Raw genomic sequence first — 24,619 nt, forward strand, 5'->3', positions numbered from 1 at the left:
CCGCGGCCTGAGGACTCAAAGTATGATGGACCTGAGCGTGATGAGCGCCAGCATGATGGAGCTGTCCCTGGGTTCCTTGAGAGGAGGGATTCCGAAAGACGTCCTGAAGAGGTCATCCTCCATCGACACCAGGGACCAGGTGAAAACGCCCAAGAGCAATTTGCGTCGAAGTGCCAGCTTGAACTTCAGTTTTCGCAGCAGTAGTGAGAAGTTAGTGATATTTTTATTTATAATATTTACCAAAAAAATGAAAAAGATAAATAAATAGCATTACTGAACTCGCTAGAGAGGAACTTTTGTAGGCATATTGTTCCATGGCTTTTTGGTGTCTTTTTGCTAAGAAAAGACTTTGATTGATAACGTATCTATTTTTATCGTTATCAAAGATGATTTGAGGTTACGGTGATTTGAGGTTTTGAAGAAACTCGCGGAGCGCTGGTGTTGCTCAATATATGGTACGATTTACAAGCTTTAAAACTTCCGTTACATTCACACACAAACACACACACACACAGAGTAGGTGTCAGTATAAGAATTAATCGGTCTCGATATTAAAATCGGGCATAGAATGATTCTTGTTGAATGCACAACGAAATCTCTTATGTGTTAACAAACTAATAATCGCGCATTTGATTATAATGCAATTCAGATAAACGCAGTATAAAGAGATCTGATAAACATCTAGACAACCAAGTTTCATTTCGTCTCGATTATGTAATCAAAGTTGCGATTAAATGACTCGTGCATTTCATTATATTTTTCTATGTATTTCCTTGTTTTCGTTGTTTATCGACCTTTTTTGAATCTGCAAAAAAAAAAAAAAAAAAAAAAAAAAAAAAAAAAAAGCCGCAAAGTTACATGAAGATATATAAGATATTTTCACGTGCGAGGTTTTATTTTTTTTTTTTTTTATTACGGGCTGCTCTATGAGCAAGAGCCCGTGCTGGCATAAGGTCAACTAAATCTAAAACAACAAACGCGGCTTTCTCTGCTCAGTTATGACGTTCACGATATTCTCCGACAATGCGGGAACCTTTCACCGTACGTTATGTAACAGTAAACGGTTATGATGGTGTCGATATTATAACCGTGCACACATTCGGGGACATGTTCTTCTCTCTTTCTCCCGCCCCCTCATCCGCCGGTTCGGCGCTGCCCTGTTCATCTGGGCACAGTTCCTCGAAAACTGACTCAGTAGGAAAGTTATTGGTGGGGGCGTTTACAACCCCCAAGTTTCTAAAATCTCATGTGTTTAGGTTTCGTTGCTGACATCACTGTTCGGGTATACTTCAGATACAAATTTGAAAGGAATGTTTAGCTTAAATGATTGTCGGGTATTATTTAAAAAAAAATCGAATATGACACCTCTCTCTCTCTCTCTCTCTCTCTCTCTCTCTCTCTCTCTCTCTCTCTCTCTCTCTCTCTCTCTCTCTCTCTCTCGTCAGAAAATCGTAATCTATTCTCGTATTGTGTCAGTTGTAACTTTGGACTAGATGTATCGAGAAACCTAGAAATTTGGTCTTGTCCAAACAGTTGTGGTTAAATGTCAGGGTTAGATCTACTCGACTATATATTTCAGACCCAGGTGAAAAGCTAATCTCCCGAACCTGTTGATTTTATGGTGTGACAGATGGCATAACGTAGATCCAGGTTTTCCTCCTATCACACCTTGAAAACCTCTCTCTCTCTCTCTCTCTCTCTCTCTCTCTCTCTCTCTCTCTCAAATTTTTTTTCGGCACTGAATGACTTCATAGGTTCCAGTGCTTGTACTTTGGCCTAATTTTTATATTCCTAGATGCAGTGTGTGTGTGTGTGTGTGTGTGTGTGTGTGTGTGTGTGTGTAACCCCAGATGTGTAGATTTCGTAAGAAAGTTCCCTGTAGAATCCTAATGTTGGAAGGAGAACATACTCCGTTGTGTTGTCCATTTCAAACCTGAAAGTTGTGAGGATTTCCCCCACTACCATCACCACTGCACAGAGCCCTTTGAACTTTAACATCAAAGTTATTGACATTTGTACCTGACCCCTCCCCCATGTCTTTTGAACCACGTTCTTTGGAGCGTATACCTAAGAACTGCGTTAACAATTCAGGGAGTTTCCCCTCCCCTCAATGTTTTCGTTTCCTGGGCCAACCGCTGCTGAAATGTCAAATAAATCAATGGAATATTTGTTCACGGAACGTCCACCGCCTTTTGCATACATCCGTATCTGGCGTGACGTGATTGTCTCATCAAAGGCACATTAATAACAACGGTTTTTGGCACTGCCTTTGCCTCGGTTGCAACCTTTTACGCAGCCGAGTCCGGTGTCATTATCTAAATGAAAGGCGTCTGTCCGTAAAATGGGGTCTCAATGCCCGCTAATTGCATAATTACGGACACCGGGTAACCGGGTCACTAATGAGGACAGATGATGCTGCTTTTTTATTTCTTTGTACACCAAAGGAAAATTCATTATTTTTACTATCAAAATAAGTACGTGGTAGTTATTAAAACGGATATTCGGGTAATGGGAAGCTTTTTTTTTGTTTTTTTTTTTATCCTAAAATATAGACCTGTTGTTGAGTCGATGTAAAAACTGGAAAAATATGATTGCTTCCAACATTTGTTACCAAATGCGTATGATAATTGCAAGGTATTTAATTAGAAGACGGATCCTCTCTCTCTCTCTCTCTCTCTCTCTCTCTCTCTCTCTCTCTCTCTCTCTCTCTCTCTCTCTCTCTCTCTCTCTCCATTTAGGTGTCTGGTCTTCTCTACTTTTCATGTAGTATGCTTCGTTCCAAAGATTCTTTTGATGAAGGCATCTCTAAATTAGAACAGCCTGTTCTCGATATCATGCTTATGCATATCCCTTCTGGAGCATAATGCATTCTTTATATGCACACATACATTATGTATGTGTGTATGTGGTTGTGTCTGTTTGACAGCCTTGCCAAACAAAATAAGAAAAATCAATTTGATAAGTTATTTAATTTCGACTGAAAATGCAACCCTAGTCGCCGAAATGGAGCAAGAACTGAAAAGTAGCTGCTAGGTTTGTTTTATGAAGAAATAGAGGACGCCGACTGCAAAAGATTTGCGTTCAAACTTGTGATCAAGTATCAAAGTCAAGGCGCTGTTGATATTGTCCTCTCAAGTGTAGAAGCGCCTCAGTGGCGTGGTCGGTATGGTGTTGGCGTACCACCTCGTTGGCCGCGAGTTCGATTCTCGGGCATTCCACTAAGGTGTGAGATATGTGTATTTCTGGTGATAAAAGTTCACTCTCGACGTGGTTCGGAAGTCACGTCAAGCCGTTGGTCCCGTTGCTTAATAACCGCTGGTTCCATGCAACGTAAAAACACCATACAAACAAACAAACAAATCATACAAACCTTTAAGTGTAGACTATGTATCAGGGTTATTTCTGTGGAAGCCTGCCTGAGTGTAGGCCATCAATGTTCGGTCACACTGTCCGCTTTCTGTTTTTTTTTTTTTTTTTTTTTTTTTTTTTTTTTTTTTTTTTTTTTTTTTTTTTTTTCCGAACAGGCTCGTTGTTGTTGTTGTTTTTTTTTTTTTTTTTTTTTTCTTCCGACAGGCTCGTGTTGTTTGTCTGCTGTGATGACAGTGGAGTCTGCAATCTCAGTGTTGTACACGCAGGGATTGTTGAAAATTAAGGAGGGTTTCCTGTAACCCGATTCTCCGATGTACCAAAAAGCTTTGGACTTTTACAAGCCGTAGTTTTCACCTCTCTTGTGTAACTTAAAACTTGTTTGCCCTACGTAAATTTAATTATCTGCTTGGTTCTTTGTAAACATCGGGTTCTATTATTTTTATGTTTATGATTGACTGTCGTTAATGGGTTGTGACTCGTTAAAAAGCGCTGATTGATAGGTTGGAGATCACCAAATTTTTTTTTATATTTTCAGCATACGTAGACTTCGTTATGGTTGAGAGCGCCTATTTGTTGTGAACCTCGTTATTAAATTTTATTGTACTATTTATATCTCTCTCAGAGTAGAGTAACTGGGTAACTTGTCTTCATAGCCACATAAGTGTATCCTTAACACACGTAGACAAAGGTTTTAACAAGCACAATTTAGCGGAAGCATCAGGTAATCGTGGGAGCTGAGACTAGAAGTTAAAAATATAGACTTCCTGTTCGGCGTAAAGAAATGTTTACCCGCTTCATCATCATCAGATTATATGAAAAAACATTTGGTTTTATCATCATTTTTTAAGGAGTGTGCTCTTGATAATTGGAATGAGTGCATTCAGTATACCAAAAGCCTATTGATGTCGCGTTATCGGCCTAAAGCTTGATGTTGCCACCGGCGTATCTAGCCAGATAGTGTCGTCAGTCGTATTTTGACGGACTCAAGAATTTCCGTTGCTGAATAATCTGTATAAAATGTCGCTAGCCGTGGGAGTAGGAACTGGTCATACACCAGCAGTATCGGTTACACAGATATTACGTAATTGTAGATTTTTTCAAGACCAAACGAATGGTTACTCGAGTTATCGGACTTTCGGGAATAATTTATCTTAAATAAGAAGTTTGAAACGGAACTTTTATTTCCCGTCCAACCTCTTAACTAAGATAAAGTGATATCTTCACGTTCTTGGATAATAATGATATTTTAATTTATTTTATAAGACTCGGTGCATATGTACTTCCAAGCATTAGATCGTTGCCTCTAACAGTACTCTCAGTATGTCACCGAAAATGTTGCTATGCTCCAGTAGTTATAGGCTTACAATCTTCTTTGAGAGGTTTATGTTCACACAACTCAAAGAAAAATAATTTGAGACAATTCGTTAACTTGCCATTTTTATTCTCCCCTGCATAATATAATCAACAATAAAGCCTCTAAGAAGTCAAGTGAAATAGATTTTATGTTGCAGTTAACAAGAAAGGTTTTAATCATCTCAGATCCTAAACCTATTCTTTTTTCACTCAACAAAAACAATGCATAGTTTCACCAAATAACAATCCAAAGTACTGTATGTGTTTGCAAAGTATCAATCAGTCTAGTTAGGTCTTCACCTGTGGGCCATGGGCTGATTATCAGATGGGCCGCGGAAAAAAAAAATACAATAAATAAACCATATAAAAATTAAAAATTAATATATATTTTCTTCTTGAATTTATGAAAATGTATATTTTGAATTTATGGTAATAACATGTAATAATCTTCCAGTTCCAGGAACTATACATTCTATTTTGGACTTATCATTTCCTATTCTAAATCTGAAGTAGTGGGCCATGGGTATTTGGAGATGGCTAGAGTAGGCCATGACCTCAAAAAGGTTGAAGACCACTGAATTTATCTCAGGCAGAGCTCTTGACATTCCCCGTCTTTACAAAACACAACAGAGTTGTGAAATATGGCTTGAAGCATTCATGGGTTTTCATATATAACAGAAATTAAGTCTTAACAGACATTTTGAGTAAGCCCCTCATTGCTTATCAACAGCACTTGTCTATACAATAACAAGGAACTGGAATTCATTGACACCATTCTAAAAGATAACAGGAGCCATCTCAGATGGACATTGGGTAGTAGACATAGGTGACCGAACATTAAGAACTATTATCAGGCAGGTGACCCAGGTAGACTTATCACCAGAGAGCCATCCATAGTGGACCCCAATCAGTTTTTTTGGCCACTTTTCATTGAAATAGTATTACCAAGAAACCATTGTTTATAGGCTCCCTGAAATTATTACTCTCCATTTATGTATAGTGTACTTACCAGGTATGGTTTGAAGCCAAAGTATATGCTGTACTGTATACTGTGTGTTAATGTAAAGGATATGTGAAGGTGTAGGTTTGTATGTTAGGAAAAATACTATTTTTATTTTAGATTTGTTATTTTTGTACTGTTGATACTTTCTTTTATTTTTCTGCAGCAGCTGTTATATCTCTCCTCTTTCAATATTCCATGTACATTATTCGAATTTGAGTTGAATTCACCATAATATCTAATTAAAATTTTCCCAGTTTAAATTGAATAATGAAGAAAGGAAATTCCATGGAAAAACAGATAAACAGATTACAGATTGTTCACTCCAGAAATTTTTGGAACCCTCATAAAAATACTGTCCTTGTGAAAGTTGATATATAAATGTATGGAATCTCCTCAGCCTGGAGAACTTCAAACAGCGCCTTCTGCGTAAGAGAGAACAGTGGCGGGAAAGGAGGCAATCTAGCAAGAGTCTGAAGGATGCTATTCGGAGGGACTCCAAAGAGGATCCACCAAAGGAAACGGCTAAACCATCAGAGGAAAGTGAGTAGTACAGTAATTCTTAAGCTTAAGCTTGAGGTTATCAGGTACTGACTAATTCATGCATTATAAAAATGCCTCACAAGATCACCTTAAAACTTGTGGTTGCACCAAGTTGGTACATAGAAGGCCAAGATATTTGATATTGTGGTAGACATACTTTGTGATTATTGTTGCATCTTTTGTGGTCTAAATGGTTTTTTATTACACAGTCACAGATATAAAATATATATATATATATATAGATATATATATAATATATATATAAATATATATATATATATATATATCTATATATATATATATATATATATATTATATATATATATATATATAAATAATATCATTGAAAGGTTCCAACTAAACTTAATGTCACTGGTTCTAATGGAATATAGATTATATTGTATCAAACCTTTTATTTCAGACCCACCTTCCACACCCGACAGTAAACTCTACCGATGGTTCTCTTTGCGCAAAAGCGTCAATTATGACGTTGAACGACGAAGTAGTACCATTGCTAATGCCGAACGCACTAGCAGCTACACAGCTACTACCAATGGTGCCAGCACTATCAGTACCAATCACAGGATGCCAAAACTTTTGGAAGAAGGGGATGCAGACCACGGGGGTCTCTTCTCTGAAAATGGGGGCGTATTTGCGCACACTTTCCAGCGCAGACATCAGCCCCCTGCCCTTCCAGCGATGCCCCAGGGACTCAGTCCCGAACAGATCAAAAGGAGACACATCGTAGCTAATATAGTACATAGTGAAAATAACTATGTGGCAACTTTACAGAGGCTAGTCAATGTAAGTTGTAAAGATCAATTTTTTTATTCTGTTGCTATTATGAGTTTAATCATTATCAGCGTTAATGTTATTGGGACCCTGTAGTTGTATCTGTAGTTGATACATATATAATTGAAAATTACCAACTCATAATTTATTAGGGATGAGAAATATGTTGGTCTTACATGATTGGATATGTCCTTTTAAATGAAAAATATATTAGTTTTATATGGTAGCATGTGTCCTATGTTGTGTTTCATTGCAATATAATTGGTTAAACATGAAATTTTCCTCGAGGTGAATGTAAATTATTATAACCCTAAGTATAATCATTATTTTACAGGATTACAAGAAGCCACTTGGTGACTCCAAACCACCCATTCTCAACACTGCCAAACTTGCCACCCTGTTCCACCGTGTGTCTGAGATCCTCCAGTGCCACACATTGTTCCGCATAGCTCTTGCTGAATGTGTACGGCAATGGGACCGTGAGGAGAAAATTGGGGATGTTTTCGTCGCTTCTTTCTCCAAGGCTATAGTCTTGGATATTTACAGTGACTTTATAAATAATTTTACACGTGCCATGGAAGTCGCAAAACAGGAATCAAAGAAGAAAACTGCATTTGCAGATTTTTTGAAGGTAACTTTTCAAAATTGTATGTAAGTTTAGTTTATGTATACAACAGTAATCTCCAATTGCATTCACAGAGAAGTCAGGACATCAGGGAACTTAATAAAGTTTTGGTACAGGATATGATCTTCATTTCCAGGTAGATTGATGTCTCTTTGAGTTTTCATTTCTTGCTGGGATGACATAAAGCAAAATTGAATTAGGAAAGTATTTGGTATATTTTTGGGTTCATGGGACATTCATTGAGGTTGGTCCATATTGTGAGGAAAGCTCAAAGTAAGGAAGGAAATAATCTATATATAGATGATACAGAGTAGGTAATACGTACTGCCTCATTCAGTTAATTTTTCCATTCGCATTTGAGTCTCATAGGTCATGTTAGACAACAAGCTGAATTCTCATACAAAATAGAACCAGTAATATTGTGTGTTTTTAGTGTTACAAATTAATTTTTTGCAGTGCTGAATGACTCTGTAAATCCTTTTGTTTAAACTAATTTGCCTTATTACTATTAACATTATTACTATTAACATTATATGATATTCCAGATGCGTCAGATCACGTCGCCTGATCGACTGTCATTCTTTGGACTTATGGTTAAACCTGTCCAGCGTTTCCCCCAGTTCATCCTCTTCCTTCAGGTATTTCTATTTTACTGTTTTGTTTTAAAAACTACAAGTTACTAGCTGAGAATAAGCTTATAATTGAAATGAATGTATTGTGTATGCTTTCTAAGTTGATAATGTGAGAATTAATTATACAAAAGGAACCCATCTTTAAAGATTGAATTCCTCACTATTGATAACATGCATATCTTACAGGACCTTCTGAAGCACACTCCTCAGGGCCATCATGATCGCATGTCACTACAGTTAGCTCTCACCCAGCTCGAATCTCTTGCGGAGATGCTAAATGAAAGGAAACGGGAGGCAGAGCAATATCAAGCATTCCGGGATACCCTGAAGCATATTAACACTAAGTTTGCTCTGAGAGGTATTCAGGAGGGCAATCGTTATCTGTTAAGACAAGATGATGTCATGCAGTTAGTAAGTATTGCCATGATAATGGTACTGATTTTCAAATGCTCTGCAGTATTTCTTAATATCGTTATTGCCTCTAATGCCTTGTGATGCAAATGTATGTAGCACTTATTTTAGAAATACTATTTTGGTCTATACCATATTAAAACGTTTTGATTTTATGTTGTAGTTTTTTTGCAAAGGTATTGTTTCTGTTTTAAGATGTTATTATATAGGATATATATATAGCTAGGAACATCATTTAACCCTTGAAGTTATTGTCATTTTTCATTGTTGTTAATGTTTTGGAATTATACTGTCTTGAATCTTTGTACAGTACTTTTAATAACTTTTTGTTACAAAGTTTTATAACTAGTTAATTTTTCAGGAATTTAACCAAAATGGCTTAATTAGCAAGAGTAAAGCACGCCGACTCTTCCTCACCAATGACCTGATAATTTGTGTAACAGTTGTACCAAAGTCAAATGATGAATACGGACATCAGAATGAAAGGCTATCCCTCAAGTGGGCAGTTCCTGTAACAGACGTTGAGGTAAGAGCTTTTTCATAGATATGTACTGTATTTGGTATGTTAAATGATATCCATTATAACCTACATATTTCCAAGTATAGCTTCCTTTTATCTTTTAAAAGAGTATTTCTGATAAAAATGTTATTCTATGTAAAATAATGTATCGTATTTGACAGTGTTAAGAAAGCAAGAAAATGGGGGAGGGGGACTTTTAGTTCCATGATTCATTGAGTTGGACCAGGTATAGTAGTGTGAACATTTTATTTAGTTCATTTTATTTTTATTTTTTCAGTGACAAAGTTGAAATTTGAAAAAGGAGTATACCTAATGTATGCATGATGATGGTGATTCATTGGTATGTTAATTTTTTAGAAAAGGATATTGGCCACTTAGTAAAATCATAAAAATTTTTGAATTTGTGAAAAAATCCTTTTTAAAAAAAGTGATGTATAACATATTGTAATCATATTGTAAAGGAGAGATTCTTTTAAAAGAGTCAGAATTTTTATAAAACAAAAATAGCCTTTTCATATAGACTTATCCCACATATATAATACCCATATTCATGGTCTTCAAATGTCTCCTGACACTACACTTTTGTTGAAGATGTAGAACTTAAACTTGAGTTAAAAGAAAGTTTACTCTCTGTTATGTAAACTTTTTAAAACTAAGTTCCAAGTACATTACAGTCCATGAAAGCCTATTCTGTTTTTCACACCAATTCAGTTGAAAGTGAAGGTGTCAGTATAATTTTTTTCTTTTTAAAATAAGTTGTGTAGTTTGGCTGTGTTAGTAATAATGAGGCAGCATAATTTATTGAAAAGGAAAAATTAGACATATTTTAGTTTACTCCTCAGGATACATGATAAAAGATATTTTGTTAAAACCAAACAAATAATGTTTTGCAAATTTATGTTTAAAGTTCAGTTTTGGTTAAAACCATACAAATAATATTTTGCAAATTTATGTTCAATTCAGTTTGTTTAGGATAAACATTCTCTCATCTCTCTCATCAAAACTTCTTCAGAGTAATGTGTACTAAGAAATAAATTTTCTTTTCAGATACAGGACACAAGTTCATCTCCAACTTTGAGCCGGCTGTTGGCATCTGGTGTCACCAAATCTGGCACCTTAAGTGTGGCTCGTATTCCTGAAGAAACTATGGGTTCCAATGTAGATAATCTCTGTCAGGAGATGAACAACTTGATGCATGATTATGAAATCATTTCAAGAATCTCTTCCCTAGTCTCATCTCTTAGAGGAAGTTATGATGTAAGTAATATCTGTAAAAAACAAAAATTCCCGACTACAGACTCTTTGAGGGCTTGATATGGCCATTAAAGGAGATATCTTGTGGCCCAGTGTTGGGTAAGGTTTATCAGTTAGCAGGCTACTGGTGAACTCATAAGACACTAATGTGTAATAAAAAATATAAAGCACTAGTTCATTTACTATTAACTACACTTGGCAAAAAAGAATAAAAAACATAAGGGAAATGATACAGGGTTAAAGACTGAAAAGGGTGATCTCAAAATAATGTGTATGTACACAGAAATCACAAGCAAATCATGAAAAATTTATCCCTAATGTGTAGAGAAAACATCTTTCATCTCATCCAAACAGTAGTGCTTTCTTGGTCATATTCTTCAGCTTTCTTTCAAGTTTCATAATTGTATGTATTCACCAGTTTATAGTCCATTCTCCATGTGACTAATCCATTTTACCACACACACATGCAAGCACACATGTATCTTTTCAATATAGTATTGATAAATATAATTCTGGAGGACAGGAAATATCATACGGGGCATGTGTTTTGTACTTCAAGGTTAATAGAAAAGAGGGATTTACTTGTTATTTTTTTAAGAAAAAGAAGTACTAATGAGTCAACCATTGTTATTAAGTTCTGAAGCTACTGTGATTTCTATAGTTGCTAATAGATTATATTTCCAGGGACTTACTAGTGAGAACCTCCAACAAATAGCAAGTAGTATACAACGAGCATTACATATTCGCGATGAGCAGATGGCATGGGTTGACGCTTGTTGTTTGCAGTTTACTGTAAAAACCAAAGAAGGACGTGAAAAGGAAACATACACTTTCCAGACTGACAATCCAGTTATTAAAAAAGACTGGATAGTAGGTAAGCACATTTCATTAAAAAACCTGTTGCTGAATAATGTGTAACCATTTGGTAATAGTTTGGGCATTGATGAATTGAAGTCAAGATATTATATATTAACTTAATTCAAAACCAGTTTCATGATTAGTATACATTATTTGGAATTACGTAATATATATTTCTGTACCTGTCTCATGTTCATTGTGATATCCTACGCGGGCAAGTGAGTATTAATACAAATGAATCTTTTTATATTTCAGAATTAAGGTTAGCACAGTTAGCTCTTGACATTGCAAATTCTCCTGCCTGGGATGTCCCTGAGCAAGAGAAACGACCGTCTACAAAGATGCCATTGTTTGTTAAGGCCCTACCTGTTTTTTCATCTCCTCATGAGACAGAGGTTTGTATGGCCTTCCATTGTGTTGTTACATATTGTATAAAAGCTCAGGTGTTGGAATGTGTGGTCTAGTAAATGAGTTAAGAGATTGCATGATTTAAAAAATCATGGATTCACATATCCATCTTTGGTTTTTTTTTAATGAGGTTTTAATGAAGATTATGGCTCTTCTTTTCCTTCAGTAATTTCAATAAATGTCATGTACATAGTAAGGGTGTGTGCAAAGCCAGCAACATTGTAGTACATTATGTATTGTTAAGGTTACTACTACATATTGTTTTCATGGCTAGTAAGAATAGGCATTCTGGTTTATTTCAGGAGCACAAAATTTCAACAGTTATATATTATATGAAGTTTTATTTGATGACTTGGGTTTTGGTAAATCTGAACATAATTTTATGGGCTTAGAAATACAAGAAAAGTATGTGTGGCATAATGAATTGACAGGCCATGAAGGAAAGCCAGAGAATGTATAGGAAGTGTTGTTTACATCATAGCAAAACTCTGATGTTGATATTAATGTATTAGATAAGTATAAACCTCTTGTTTCCTCTTGCCAAGGATTTTCAATTTTTATTAAACATTAGGATAGATGTTATATAGAAAAATTGTCTGGCTATATTATATAATGGAATCATGATACTGTAATAGATTCCTACCAGATTCATTCAGGATACTCTTATTGGACCTTTTGCAATTTTTTTTATAGGTGTTAAGGTCTTTTGCTCTATTAATTTGACTTTGCTATTATCTTTGAAATTTTTTTCAACTGGTAAAGCTGTACTAGAGTGTTTTTATTGTTTCACTATATTGTTGACTGATTTTTAATTTGAAATTGAATGTAAACTACTTTCTAATACCTCTCATAAAATATTTGTGAATAAAGCCTGCATATTCTAATTAAGTGCAAGTGTGTACAAAGTGATATGTAAGTAACTATGCCAACCATTAAAGAGAATAAAAAGTATTTGTTAATAGTTGTAATGTATGCTTTACTGAGACTGTCCTTCATATTATGGTGACTTTAAAGTATTTGTTAATTATTAGTTGTAATGTATGTTTTACTGAGACTGTTCTTCATTTTATGGCAACTTTTGTAGGTAAAATGTGGGTGCTGTTATAATATTACTTCATCAAGACCGAGTAGAATTTCTGGGATAGGGAGACATCAAACATACCTTTGGCTATGCTCTTCAGATGGCGTATCCTCTCACGTCACCATATACCTCATGCAACAAGTAAGTTTGATTTTTGTTCTGACACATTATAAAGAAAACCATGTAACTATGTCCAGTGCAATATTTATAATCCTTTTATCAGTGGCAGTAGGCATCAGGGCACACAACTTATCATCTACAATTTGTAGAAATATATATTCCTGTCTATAATTTTATACCTGGTTTGGTATTGTATTTATTTATAATTTAAATATACCATTCTGAGATCATTTTCTGACACAAAGTATATGTAATGTTCAGTAGGTATATTTTGGTTTCAATTACTTCAAAGTAAGTTGATGAGCTATGGAAGCTTTTTAACAAAAATTATTATTGATTTTCAAAGCAAAGTATAATACATATATGTATGGTAGGTTTTCTTAGATTGCTCTGAATGTTATATATTTTTTCTTTTTCATTACTATCTCGAGATACATTTAATTCTTTTTTGTTTGAAATAGTTTATAGTATGAACTAGTGTATAGTGAATGTTATTGAAGAAACATATAAATTCATATTGTTTTAGGTTGGTCTGAGAGAGGTTGTTCGAGTAGACATGGTTGAGGTGTGTATAACATCTCTGCAGCATGTTCCTGGTATAACAACGACATCGGATGAACCTTCTCTGCGAGCCCACACTGTTTGGATGGGAACTCATTCACATAAGTAAGTTAAAGTGTTTATTTTTTTAAAAACATAAATATGCAAATTGTGTGTATTCATGGTAATATAGGTTGCAATAGAATGAATAACAACTTTCTAAAACCCTGGTATACAAACCTTGAAAATTAATTAATTAATTATAATGATGGATACCTTTTTTGCCTACATGACCTCCCTTTCCTCCTCAAATACTTTACCTCTGTCTGATATAATTTGGAATTTTGTAGATGCCTAGCTAAGTCAGGTAGGGTTTTCCATTTTACTGCTCCATTTTCTATTCTTTGTCTATGAGGACGGATCTTTGTTGATAAACTCAGCATGGCCCTAAATCATTTTGATTGCTCTTGGAAGTGAAGTAGGAGGAGGCTAGGTGGCTTTCTCTCTTTCCCATATCATTTGAACAGCTGACATAGTTTACCTAAATGTTGGGCACTTAGCCAGAAATTTTCAAACATTTCTGTTAGTTATCACTGCCCACTCATAAATATTACCAATACTGAAGTATATACATACTGTACAATTCATTATAACATTACTATTGTGAATATTGCCATAACAAAATTCTTGGTTGAATTCTGATTCTAAAATGCCTCACTTCAGCTCTGTTCTAGCTGTTGTGAAAATGATCTGTTTAAATTTCAACCCATAATTAATGGCTACACATGCTATTGAAGAAAAACAATACCCTTAGTAACACTTACTTGGAAGCAAAATCAACAATATCAAATTATCCAATAGTGAAATTGTTGATATTTTACAAACTTTTCTCCCATCATTCTCAGAACACACTGTAAATATAAATGTGTATGTACTGTTTATATAGTGTATGTAGTATTTTGAAAAATTTTACACTGTGTTATTTGAAATACAATATTTCAAAAAGAAGTGTTAAGCTGTGTTACTTAGAGTTAACTGTATGTAGTTTGAGAACACTAACAGGTGGTGAAACTAGAGGTGGAACTGTCTACCTCTGAAAGGGTGTGGATTGGTATAAAACATCTTAAAACTGTCAAAGTTCTAGGTCACACTTTCAAGGTAATATCAGTCATGATAGGATTGTTAATCACGAGAGGTTTTTCTATAATTATAAATACTTTTTGCCGTTGAATGTGAAAAGAGTGTTTAATAATTAAAGTGAAAATTGGCATGTGATGTAGGTGGCATACTGCATTTACTGTATCTTATTTTCAATTTGCCAATTCTAGATGTAATAAAATCACCAATAACCAACTGAGATTTCAGTTTAATAAGATATAAAATTTTAAGTCGAAGAGAGAGAGAGAGGGAGAGATTTCAGAATTCACATTCAGACAGTTAAGTTTTAAGAATGGTAGGTCCTTTTTAGCTTTTTCAAGTTCAGTAAGAAGAGATTTTGGAGAAAGCAAGTTATTTCTTCAAAAGAACAGCTTGGATACAGGTTTTATTTTATTCTTTGTAAAAAAAAAGCCTAATAAACTTGAGGTATATTTCTGAAAGGAGAACTTTCTCTAATGGAGTCTGACCATTGCTGCCACTTCCTTAGATCCAAATAGAGCTAGCCTGTGAAGGAAAAAAAGATGCAAAATTTGATAAAAGGTAAAATTTAAAAGTATTCTTTGTAATAGCTTGAGATAAGATATACAAGGCATGTCTTTTAGTTAAAGGGTTAATTGATGATATAGATTAATATTACTGTACCACTTATTCATCTAGCAGATGTAACAAATTTCAGTTGTTCTTATCATAGTTTCTCATGTGTTCAGATAAATGTTCATTTTAGTGATAGAGTAAGGTTTAGATGTACAGTATGTTTTAAGTGACTAGGATTTTCTGAAAATTTTTTGAGGAATGTATTGTCAAGAGAGATAAAGGTTTTATTCACTTTATGACAGTTATTGAGTGTGTTAATTTTATGATTTTGCTGTGCAAGATTAGTGCTTGCTTCAAAAGTAAGAATGTTACTGAATGGTGAATTGATGAAAGTAAAGTGATGATGTTCAAAGCAGAACCTGCTTAATACATAAATGAACTTAGTGCTGGTTTAGTGCTCCCATGTCTACCAGATGTCCCTCAAGTGTTTGAATGAATTTTTCGAGTGCCTATGGTGATCATACAAGAACAATATGCTGATAAGTAGCTGGTTAGTCAATGCTACTGGTTTAATCAGTTCATGTTTTTCACGCTTTATGTGTACAAATGATCCAGCATTGACAATATAGTCAGTATTATTGATGGTAATGTACTTTGGTGTCTCCCAAATTCAAATTCATCTTAGGGCCTCATAATGATTGGGGCTAACTCTGTTTGAAAGATTCAAGAACCTTGCAGGTGTTTGATGCCTTTTGGCTTTATGAACATTTATTTCATGCATGAATTTATGTTTTTTTTTTTTTTTTTTTTTTTTTTTTTTTTTTTTTTTTTAACTGCACTCTTCTTTGTCATTAAAGGGCTTTGGGTTTTGACTGTTTACTTCAGTAAGATTGATTTTAGAGAAAATTGCAGTACCTGTATTTATTAATCTAGTTAGGGCTAAATCTCAGTTTGTAAGTGCATTGAGAAGGTAAAAGGATGGTAAATCAGTAATGGCTTTTATTGCATTGGTACAAGTACAAGCTATATTTATAGTCGTGAGTTCCTTGTCAGTGCACAAAAAAAATAATAACATTAATGGCTTATTTGAAATTTTTAGAGGAACATAACATGCCATTTTCTTTCATCTTTCCTGCACTAACTGTGACATGCCTTGCATGGCATATTGTAGTTAGGACTGAATGTCCTTTGCTGTGATCTTTAGGCTTAGCTACGGCCATTTACGTACTTATGCTGTCTTCACTTTCTTTGCTTTCCAGCCACTGGTATCTTTTCTGTTCCAGTTTTTGCTTTAAGAAAGAATTTTTTTTTAAATAGCCTTATGAAGATCTACAAATTTGATTCATTGCCTACTTGAATTACCTTAGTTATGAGAATGCTATCCTAACAATGGGGATTCAGATTGAGATTACATACCATCAGATGATTCACAGTTTGGCCATCGTCCTGTAGTGGTATTTTAATTAGAAATTTTTTGCGTCATCTGTAGTCAACGTCCTTATTTTATTTATGAACTACAATCATACCTTGTCCATTACCAAACATATTTTGTATTTTTGTGTAAAATTGTGAAAGAATCTTCCAGCAGTTTTTATCGATGTTTGTTATCGAAGTTTAAAGGATGCAACAATAAAGAAGCATGCTAATCTGTGTCATGATATTCTTGCATTACAGTTGTAATTACTTTTTACCAGATATTTCGTTATTTCTATTATTGTTATTTGAATAAAATGTTTTCAACTTCTCTTAGCTATTGGGGTTTGCTAGTGAAAATTGCCCCTTTAGTGGTTCCATATGAATTTTTACACTACAAATACTGATTTACTTAGCGTTGAAAGAGTGATTCACATACCGTATATTGCAATTTTCTTTCTAGTAGATTGTTATAGAACAAATTTTGACCGGGTTAAAACACCTAAATGTAAAAGGAATTAAATTTGGTATTCCAGAAGTTAGCATAGAAGGAAGTATGAATCATTTATCAGTTAAGCTAATCTGCAGCAGTAAGTGAATGATTTTAGACTATTCTTGTATGGTGTACAATCCTATTTTTTGATAAGTAACTATAAAAAAGTTAAAAGCATTACATGAAACTTAAACCTGTAATTTCTCAACAGATTGTTAGTGTATAGTGGTCTTGATCCTGAGAAACAAACAGAACTGGGATCAGCAACTGTTCCTGCTGCTGTAACAACGATAAAATACCATTGCGATCAGGTAACTATATGGCATATGATTGAATTTATTGTTAAAAATATAATTAACATTGAACAAACAATCATTGGATAGAATTGAATGTTATTACTGTATTCAGAAATGTCTATGATATAATGTGAAATTGTTTAAAAAAAGAAACAATGAAAGAAGCTTGGATTGTCTTTAATTAACCAAGCAGCTTAGTATGATGAGTGCTATTAGATAAAGAATAAATATTTATATGTTCCCAACAACAGAAGGTTAGTGTTTTCTATTGTTTACACTGCAACTGAACAGTTTTCTGTACCTCCTTTCTCTCTATCTCGCTATCATTCATGAAAGGCGCTAGGTCTATAAAACTGTTACTTAATTGATTTGTTTCACAAGCAACATATGTTTCAACAAATTTGAATTGACATTAATACTCAGATATTTAGTGCACCATTAATTTAGATCTTCATAATTGAAGAGAAATGTCAATTTCTGAATTGTATTAATTTAGAATGTGTAGAGTTAATACCTACAGTGGTATTTCACAGTACACTACTGACAATACTGAGGGTTGCCAGTATTATTTCATCAGAAGCAATGCTTGGTTTTATTTTTTTACTTTTCATACCATTTAGTGTTAAATTTCTGTGAATGCCTTTGTAAACTTTCAAAAAGATAAGCAAGTTGATTGGCCTCTCTCCCTCATCCCAATGTGGCAGAACATAGGGAAAGTTATCACGTCAAACAAAGCCCTCAGAATTGTTTGGGGGAAACTGACTTATAGTTCAGTAAGAAGCTGTGGGTCATTTGCTTACCAAATGAGTTCTTGGAGGCTATTCACTGAATAGAGCAAATTAAGACTCCAAACAAAAAGAATGTTTTGTTTACAAACCTATTAGCTGATTTTTGTGCAATAGTAAGAACAGTAACACTGCAAATACATGGGTGAATCTCAGTCTTAGGCAGCTGTAAATCTCATTATTTATGATGTTTGATTCTTGGTCTGTGAGAAATTTTCTATCTGTGAAGTAGTGCCATTGTTGAAATCAATTCTGCTTTCTGCATTTTTTATTCTAGAAAATTAAATGAATGCATGTTGAATCCCCCAGATTTGTTAAGTTGCTGTAGAGTTGTGTCCCTCTTCTTAAGGCCAAAGCAAAAGACTATAGTGCATACAGTCATTCATTAAAGCAAGAATTAGTTATAACCAGGAATTCCCTTGAGAAGGGTGAAAAAATCTCTCTTCTACCTCCTTGTTTTAGTCCTTGGGATTCAAAGGTGGGCATCATGCCAGAGTGAAACATCCAGTCATCTTTTTAGCAGTTATATCTTAAATTGCATCTGCAATGGGACAGCCAATTGGAAACTCAAGGAACAAGTCCACATCCCTGTTCTAGTGTGGGCACACTTACTGTTATTAGTGTGTTAATGGTACTAGAACTGTCTTATTGCTACATTTACTGATAGAATACTTAGGGGCAATCCAAAATTCAGTTGGTTCTGAAACCTTTTTGTGGGATTAGTCTGTACCCAGTATTGTATTAATGTTTGAAAACGGATTTGAGGTTGTAATGGAGGGTTGCATGTATTATGATTATCTTTTTAACACAAGTTAATTAATTTCAGGTGTATGTGGGGCTCTGCAATGGCATTGTTCAAGTATATCGTCGAGGAGCTGACGGAGCATGGCAGTTGCGAGAGCCAAATGACATTTGTCTTGGAACTTATTCTGTAACTGCATTATTGCCAATCAATACCCATGTTTATGCCGCATGTGGTGAACAAGTCCATGTCATTGACTGTTTTACTGCAGAAGTCACGGTAAGTTTGTAATGGCAATTGGTACCGTTTCTTTTCAGGGCTTTTTGTCATTCTTTGCAAAAATTTCTTGGTAAAGTCATTCTTAGCAGAACTTCCTAGTCTCATAGATAAGGTAGGGTTATTTTGTTGGCCGTTTAGGAAGTAGAATCAATTTTTGTAACAGTGAATCATATTTATTGTACTGTTGGTCTAGGTAATTAAATACATTACATTATCTGCAATTCATGGTAAAATTTTAAAATAAAATATCTGAATTTGCTTTAAGGTGAATGAACTTACTTGTTTCAACCCACATGAAATATGAACTTTCTACATATAACAATAAAGAAAATGAAATGTTGGTAGTACAATTAATTTTGGTACATTTATAGTCATCCATTGGTAAAGAGTTTTAGAAGAAGTATTGAAATTATTATGCAAACTAGGTTTATAGTTTAATTACCATTGCTTTACTGCTTACTTTTGTTTTCAATGAAACAATAGATCAATTCGAGTAAATGTTATTAAATTTGATTTTCATTATTGTTTAATATACTGCAGGAAAAAAAAAATGCTTAGTTTACCACAACCTTACACAGAAATAATTGGAGATTCTCTTATATCTTACATAGGTTTCCATCAGGTAATAGGGAAGTGTTTATTTAGTTGCCTTTAAAAGAAGCAGTGTATTATAATGAAAATATTTTAAGTAGCAGAATATTTTTTATTGGCATTTGCATTAGCATTTCCCTATGATATTTACACTTACCAGATAACATATTAAAAATAATTTCTTTTAGATGGATATCATCATTAGATAAACGAGTTAGTGCATCAGGCACAGGTATTCCAGTATATATTAGCGTTAAAAAATATTGTTCTTAAATCCATGGAAACATTTCTCCCCATGAAAAGGGAAAAAATTTTACTATATTAAAATGTTTGCTTCTGGTGGTAGCACCTCAACTTTATTGACAGTTTAGGGTCTAACTTCCCAGTAGTTAATGAAATTTGGTAATCAAGTCCAATTAGTTTTTACAGAAATTCTATTTCCTTACAGTTATTGTGTCCTTAACATTCACTTTTAGAGTTTTATTCACTTACAATTCAATTCAGATTTAAAAACACAATAAAAAACATTTCTACCAAGTTCCTATGATACAAAAATTTCCATAGGCATTTTAATGTTTCTTATTTAGCATAGCAGTAACCAAACATTCTGAATGAAAAATGTTTTTGAAAGATAGATACTAAAATTGAAAGATGACATTTTATAAAAAGGAATGTGCTTTATCAGCTTGGAATTAGAATATATTTTAAACTGATCATGCAGGGGTCCTTGTGAATTTGTAATGTACTGATAATTTACCTAATGACTTTTTTTCTTTCTTTCACAGAAAAAGTTTAGCGTACATCATGAAGGTGCTGGTGAAGTCCAACTCATGGCCCATTCAGGAATTGGGCTGTGGATAGCTCAAAGAAATACAGCCACTATTTGTCTGTACCACACAGAAACGTTCCGCCATTTGCAAGATATAAATGTTGCCTCAAATGTGAGTCGGGTTCTTGGGGAACGGGGCCCAAGTCCTGCAAATGTTAAAGTAACAGCTCTTTTAGCTTCTCGAGGTCTTCTTTGGGTAGGTACTAATGTTGGAGTAGCTCTAACCATTCCACTACCAAGGTTAGAAGGTGTACCCATAATAAGTGGAAGGGCCAATATTAGCTATCATGCACATAGTGGTCCCATAACATTCTTACTTACCTTGCATCCTCATTCACGACCTCAAGCAACTTTACCTGAGCTGAGACCAGCATCTAGACCTTCTTTACAAGACAGCCATACTCAGTCACAAGAAACTACTCGGCCTAGCTCTAATACTGATGATACTCAGAGTTTCATGTCGACCCCAACTCCTGGGTCAAGATTGGAAAAACAGCAGAGTGATGGAAGTCTAGTGCCTACCCGTCGTGTACCACCAAGATTAAGACAACAACTGAGTAGCCCGGTGATTCTTAGACGTAAACCTCGAGAATCTCATCAGCAGCATGTCCGAAGGCTTTCTAAAACATTACCACGTGGGCTAGGGTTAGGAGCTTTAGCTGGCAGTCAAGAGTGTGATGTTTATGGGTTGTATGGAGATCTTTTGAATGTTCATGAATACGAAGATGACGAACCACTAAATATAGGTGAAGGTTTATTACTGTCAAGGTATGACTCACTTCGGAGAAGCGATCCTGAACTTGCAGTTCCTGCTCAAGTTAGCACATTAGATCGAAGGGTGCGATTGAAAGCCTCACGACCAAGGTCTTTAGATTTATCGACGTGGTCTATGGATTCCCGAGCTTCATCTGCTTGTACGACTACTTCGTCTGGATCTGAGGACGGGAGTGGCCTTGGAATAGGTTCTACGACAGTCACAGCAACTCCATTAGAAGCTACTAGTAATTCCAGTTCATCAGGGAATACAACTTCTGGCAGGGCCACAACATCTCGGCGCAAAGAAAATGACCAGTCAAGAACATTGATGACACTAATGGGAGGAAGAGGCTATATTAATTTAAGACAAACTCTTGATGCCCAGCCACCTCACACAAATGAGAAAGATGCCCATATAGTTGTGTGGGAGATGAAGCTTTAATTTTCTTCCTCGTGCTTTCCTTCTTTAATTTATTTATCTAAACTTTTTGTCTGTGTAATGGTACCGTGCAATTGTGATGAGCTGGATATTGCGCCCAAACTAGGATGAGGTATATGTATGTACGTACACATATATACCAGAACTGTAAATACAGTAGCCACTATGAAATCATAACATCTCTCTTTCCTGGTATTTTTTGATAAATTTTGATAGAAACCTTGAAATCCATAATAAAAATGAAATTGAGGAAAAAAGCTCTTTTCATGCTACATTTTGTACAAGGTTTGACTTCTACACTATAGTATCTGTGCAGTGGTTATGACAATGAACTGAACTCTTCTGCTCTAGCTCTAGCATGCAAAGAATTTCCTCATAGTATCTTGCCTTTGAATTTCAGGTTTTTCAGTGGGAAACAATCCAAAGTACTGTGAAATCAACAAGCTAAGAATTCAGTTTGTGGCTGTTGCATTTATGTGTGTTTGTGTATATGTGTGCATGTATGAATGATGTATGTATATATGTATGTGTGTTTAAAATATTATATTCAAGATATCTAAAGCTCATCCTCGGCAGAAATTTACCATTTGTTATTGAGTGCAAGTCTGCCAGAATGCACAAAGATTTAACCTTGCTAAGCTTTATATATGTTGAATGTAATCTGTTGTAAACATATAATCATGTATCATTTGATTACTGAATGGTTGATGTTTAGCTTCCAAGAAGTATTACTTTCATTCTGTGTATGTACCATCATATAACGCTTATGTCAAGGCTGCTTCATAAAGATTCTACATAAGTATATTAAACATTGTAAATATCAGATAAAAGTTATTTTGAATATTGTACATTATTTTGATCATCGTAGAATACCTTGCCAATTTATGAACATATTGTATAAGTGTAATAAAAGAGTATTATTTTACTTCATTTTTTCTTTTATTCCAATTTTGCCAAAGCTTCGTGATAGAATATCAAATCTGAAACTAGTATCAGTATTAGTCATATATTTTTGGGGTTTTCTTCCAGTTTCATCCCACTTATATTACAGATCTCGTTATTTAATTATCCAACCACTTAGTTCCTTCTAAATAGTTGAAAATTCAAATTCGGTGTTTATTCAGTCAGGTATAAATGTCAATAACAAAGGTGAGTCAATTTTGTTGGGTCTGTGTTAAATTGTTATGTATAATCAAAGCTAATACCATTTTATGACTTTTAGGCAAGAACCTGGGCTGCAATGAAACTAATGAAAATAAAATCTATATCTATGACAATAAGTGATATTGCTTAATTGAGATTTTTTTTATTTGCCATTTAAAAGAAAAAGTTGATTGGACTTCTACTGTGGGCAAAGCAATGAACATTGTTCACGAATACATTATATACAGCATTACAAATCAGTAGTCTTGAAAATTTACAACTTAATCATAACATTGTTCATTAAGGTCACGATATAATCACAGTTGGCACGTGAATTCTGTTTATGTGACACGAGGCAATCTAGTTGTGGTTGTAATCAAAATGAGTTGGTCACTAAATCTCACGTTTTGGTTGATATAATACCCTTGTCATTTTTATATTAATAAAATTTTGCCTTCACTTTTACTGTCATTTATTTCTAAAAAATTTCGGAAAAACGTCACAAGATGTTAATACAAATAAGTTTGTTTTTCAAACTTAATTTAGTTTCCCATCTAATACGGTTTTCTTTACAGATTTTGAAAGTCAAACTTATCTTAACCGTCCACGGAAGACCATGTGTGTGTATGTTTGGGTGTTTAATACCACGATATGTTTCATACATTAACGTTAAGGTAGGAAACTCGAAACCGTTTGCTTAGATGTTTTCGTATCCGTTCTTTAAAATAGTGCATTACGTTTGCTGGTACGGCTTCAACACGCTGATAATGGCCAAGGCTTTTGTCTGTATAAGGTGAGTAGTACACCGCAATATAAAAAAAAATATCAAGGATAAATCCACCGATATAAGTTATCCCGTGAAGTTGTAATAAAATAGTAGCCTTTGGCCTTCTAATGAAAAGCTTTATCAGACTAAAATATGACAATTCCATATTCAAATGACTTCATGGAATCCATGGTCACACATGCGTGTGCATGAATAAATTAATTTACAGTTATACATGCATAAATGTGTGTACAGTAATTGTAAGTACATGCGTTCATTATGATTATGTAAATTACTATATATATATATATATATATATATATATATATATATATAAATATATATATATAGTAAGGAATATATTAACTGATACATCAATACAGAAAGGAGAAAATTAAATAAGGTAAATGTTGTCTCAAGTTACAGAAACGTAACCAAAAGCAAGCATATATTGTAGTACAAACGTATCTACTGTGTATAGATGTATTGAAGCACACACATTAAATATGTTCTTAGAACACATTTAAAGTCTGCTGATCACAGGACCTTGCTCTCAGCCTAGTTTCTACTTAAGCCACGAAGTTTGAATGGAATTCCCGGCGGTTTCTGAAGGCGTAGCTCCCGAATTCTGGAGACGGAATTCCAACTCCAGGCTTCAGACAGACATACTCTCAATGGAAACACGTTTCCTGAGAAGTCTTGTGGTGCTTTTCGTCTTTGAAGCCGCGAACTGGAAATCTCCGAAGACTCGTTCATAATCATTTTGATAGAAAGCGTCATTGGTCTGAAGCTTCAGCATTTATACTCTGTCCATGGATGACTCTGTAAAAATTATTTTTAAAAAATAAATTAAAAAAGATACACTCATTGAAGCTGCCTGAATCTAAAT

At 34.4% G+C, this 24,619-nt stretch overlaps 1 protein-coding gene across 1 annotated transcript in view; it reads left to right on the forward strand.

Moving 5' to 3' along the window:
* Nucleotides 1-22,746, forward strand: part of LOC135222956 (rho guanine nucleotide exchange factor 10-like) — a 90,247-nt gene extending 67,501 nt beyond the window's left edge. The window contains 14 exon segments of the mRNA XM_064261421.1: nt 6,123-6,265; nt 6,687-7,069; nt 7,392-7,688; nt 8,228-8,320; nt 8,501-8,725; nt 9,087-9,251; nt 10,293-10,502; nt 11,184-11,373; nt 11,613-11,752; nt 12,850-12,987; nt 13,493-13,632; nt 17,316-17,415; nt 19,012-19,206; nt 20,583-22,746. Coding sequence (XP_064117491.1) covers nt 6,123-6,265; nt 6,687-7,069; nt 7,392-7,688; nt 8,228-8,320; nt 8,501-8,725; nt 9,087-9,251; nt 10,293-10,502; nt 11,184-11,373; nt 11,613-11,752; nt 12,850-12,987; nt 13,493-13,632; nt 17,316-17,415; nt 19,012-19,206; nt 20,583-21,824 — 3,661 coding nt within the window. The 3' untranslated portion in view covers nt 21,825-22,746.
* Nucleotides 22,747-24,619: the final 1,873 nt, after the last annotated feature.

The sequence above is a fragment of the Macrobrachium nipponense genome, chromosome 8 (genome assembly GCF_015104395.2).
Source record: "Macrobrachium nipponense isolate FS-2020 chromosome 8, ASM1510439v2, whole genome shotgun sequence".
NCBI lineage: Eukaryota > Metazoa > Arthropoda > Malacostraca > Decapoda > Palaemonidae > Macrobrachium > Macrobrachium nipponense.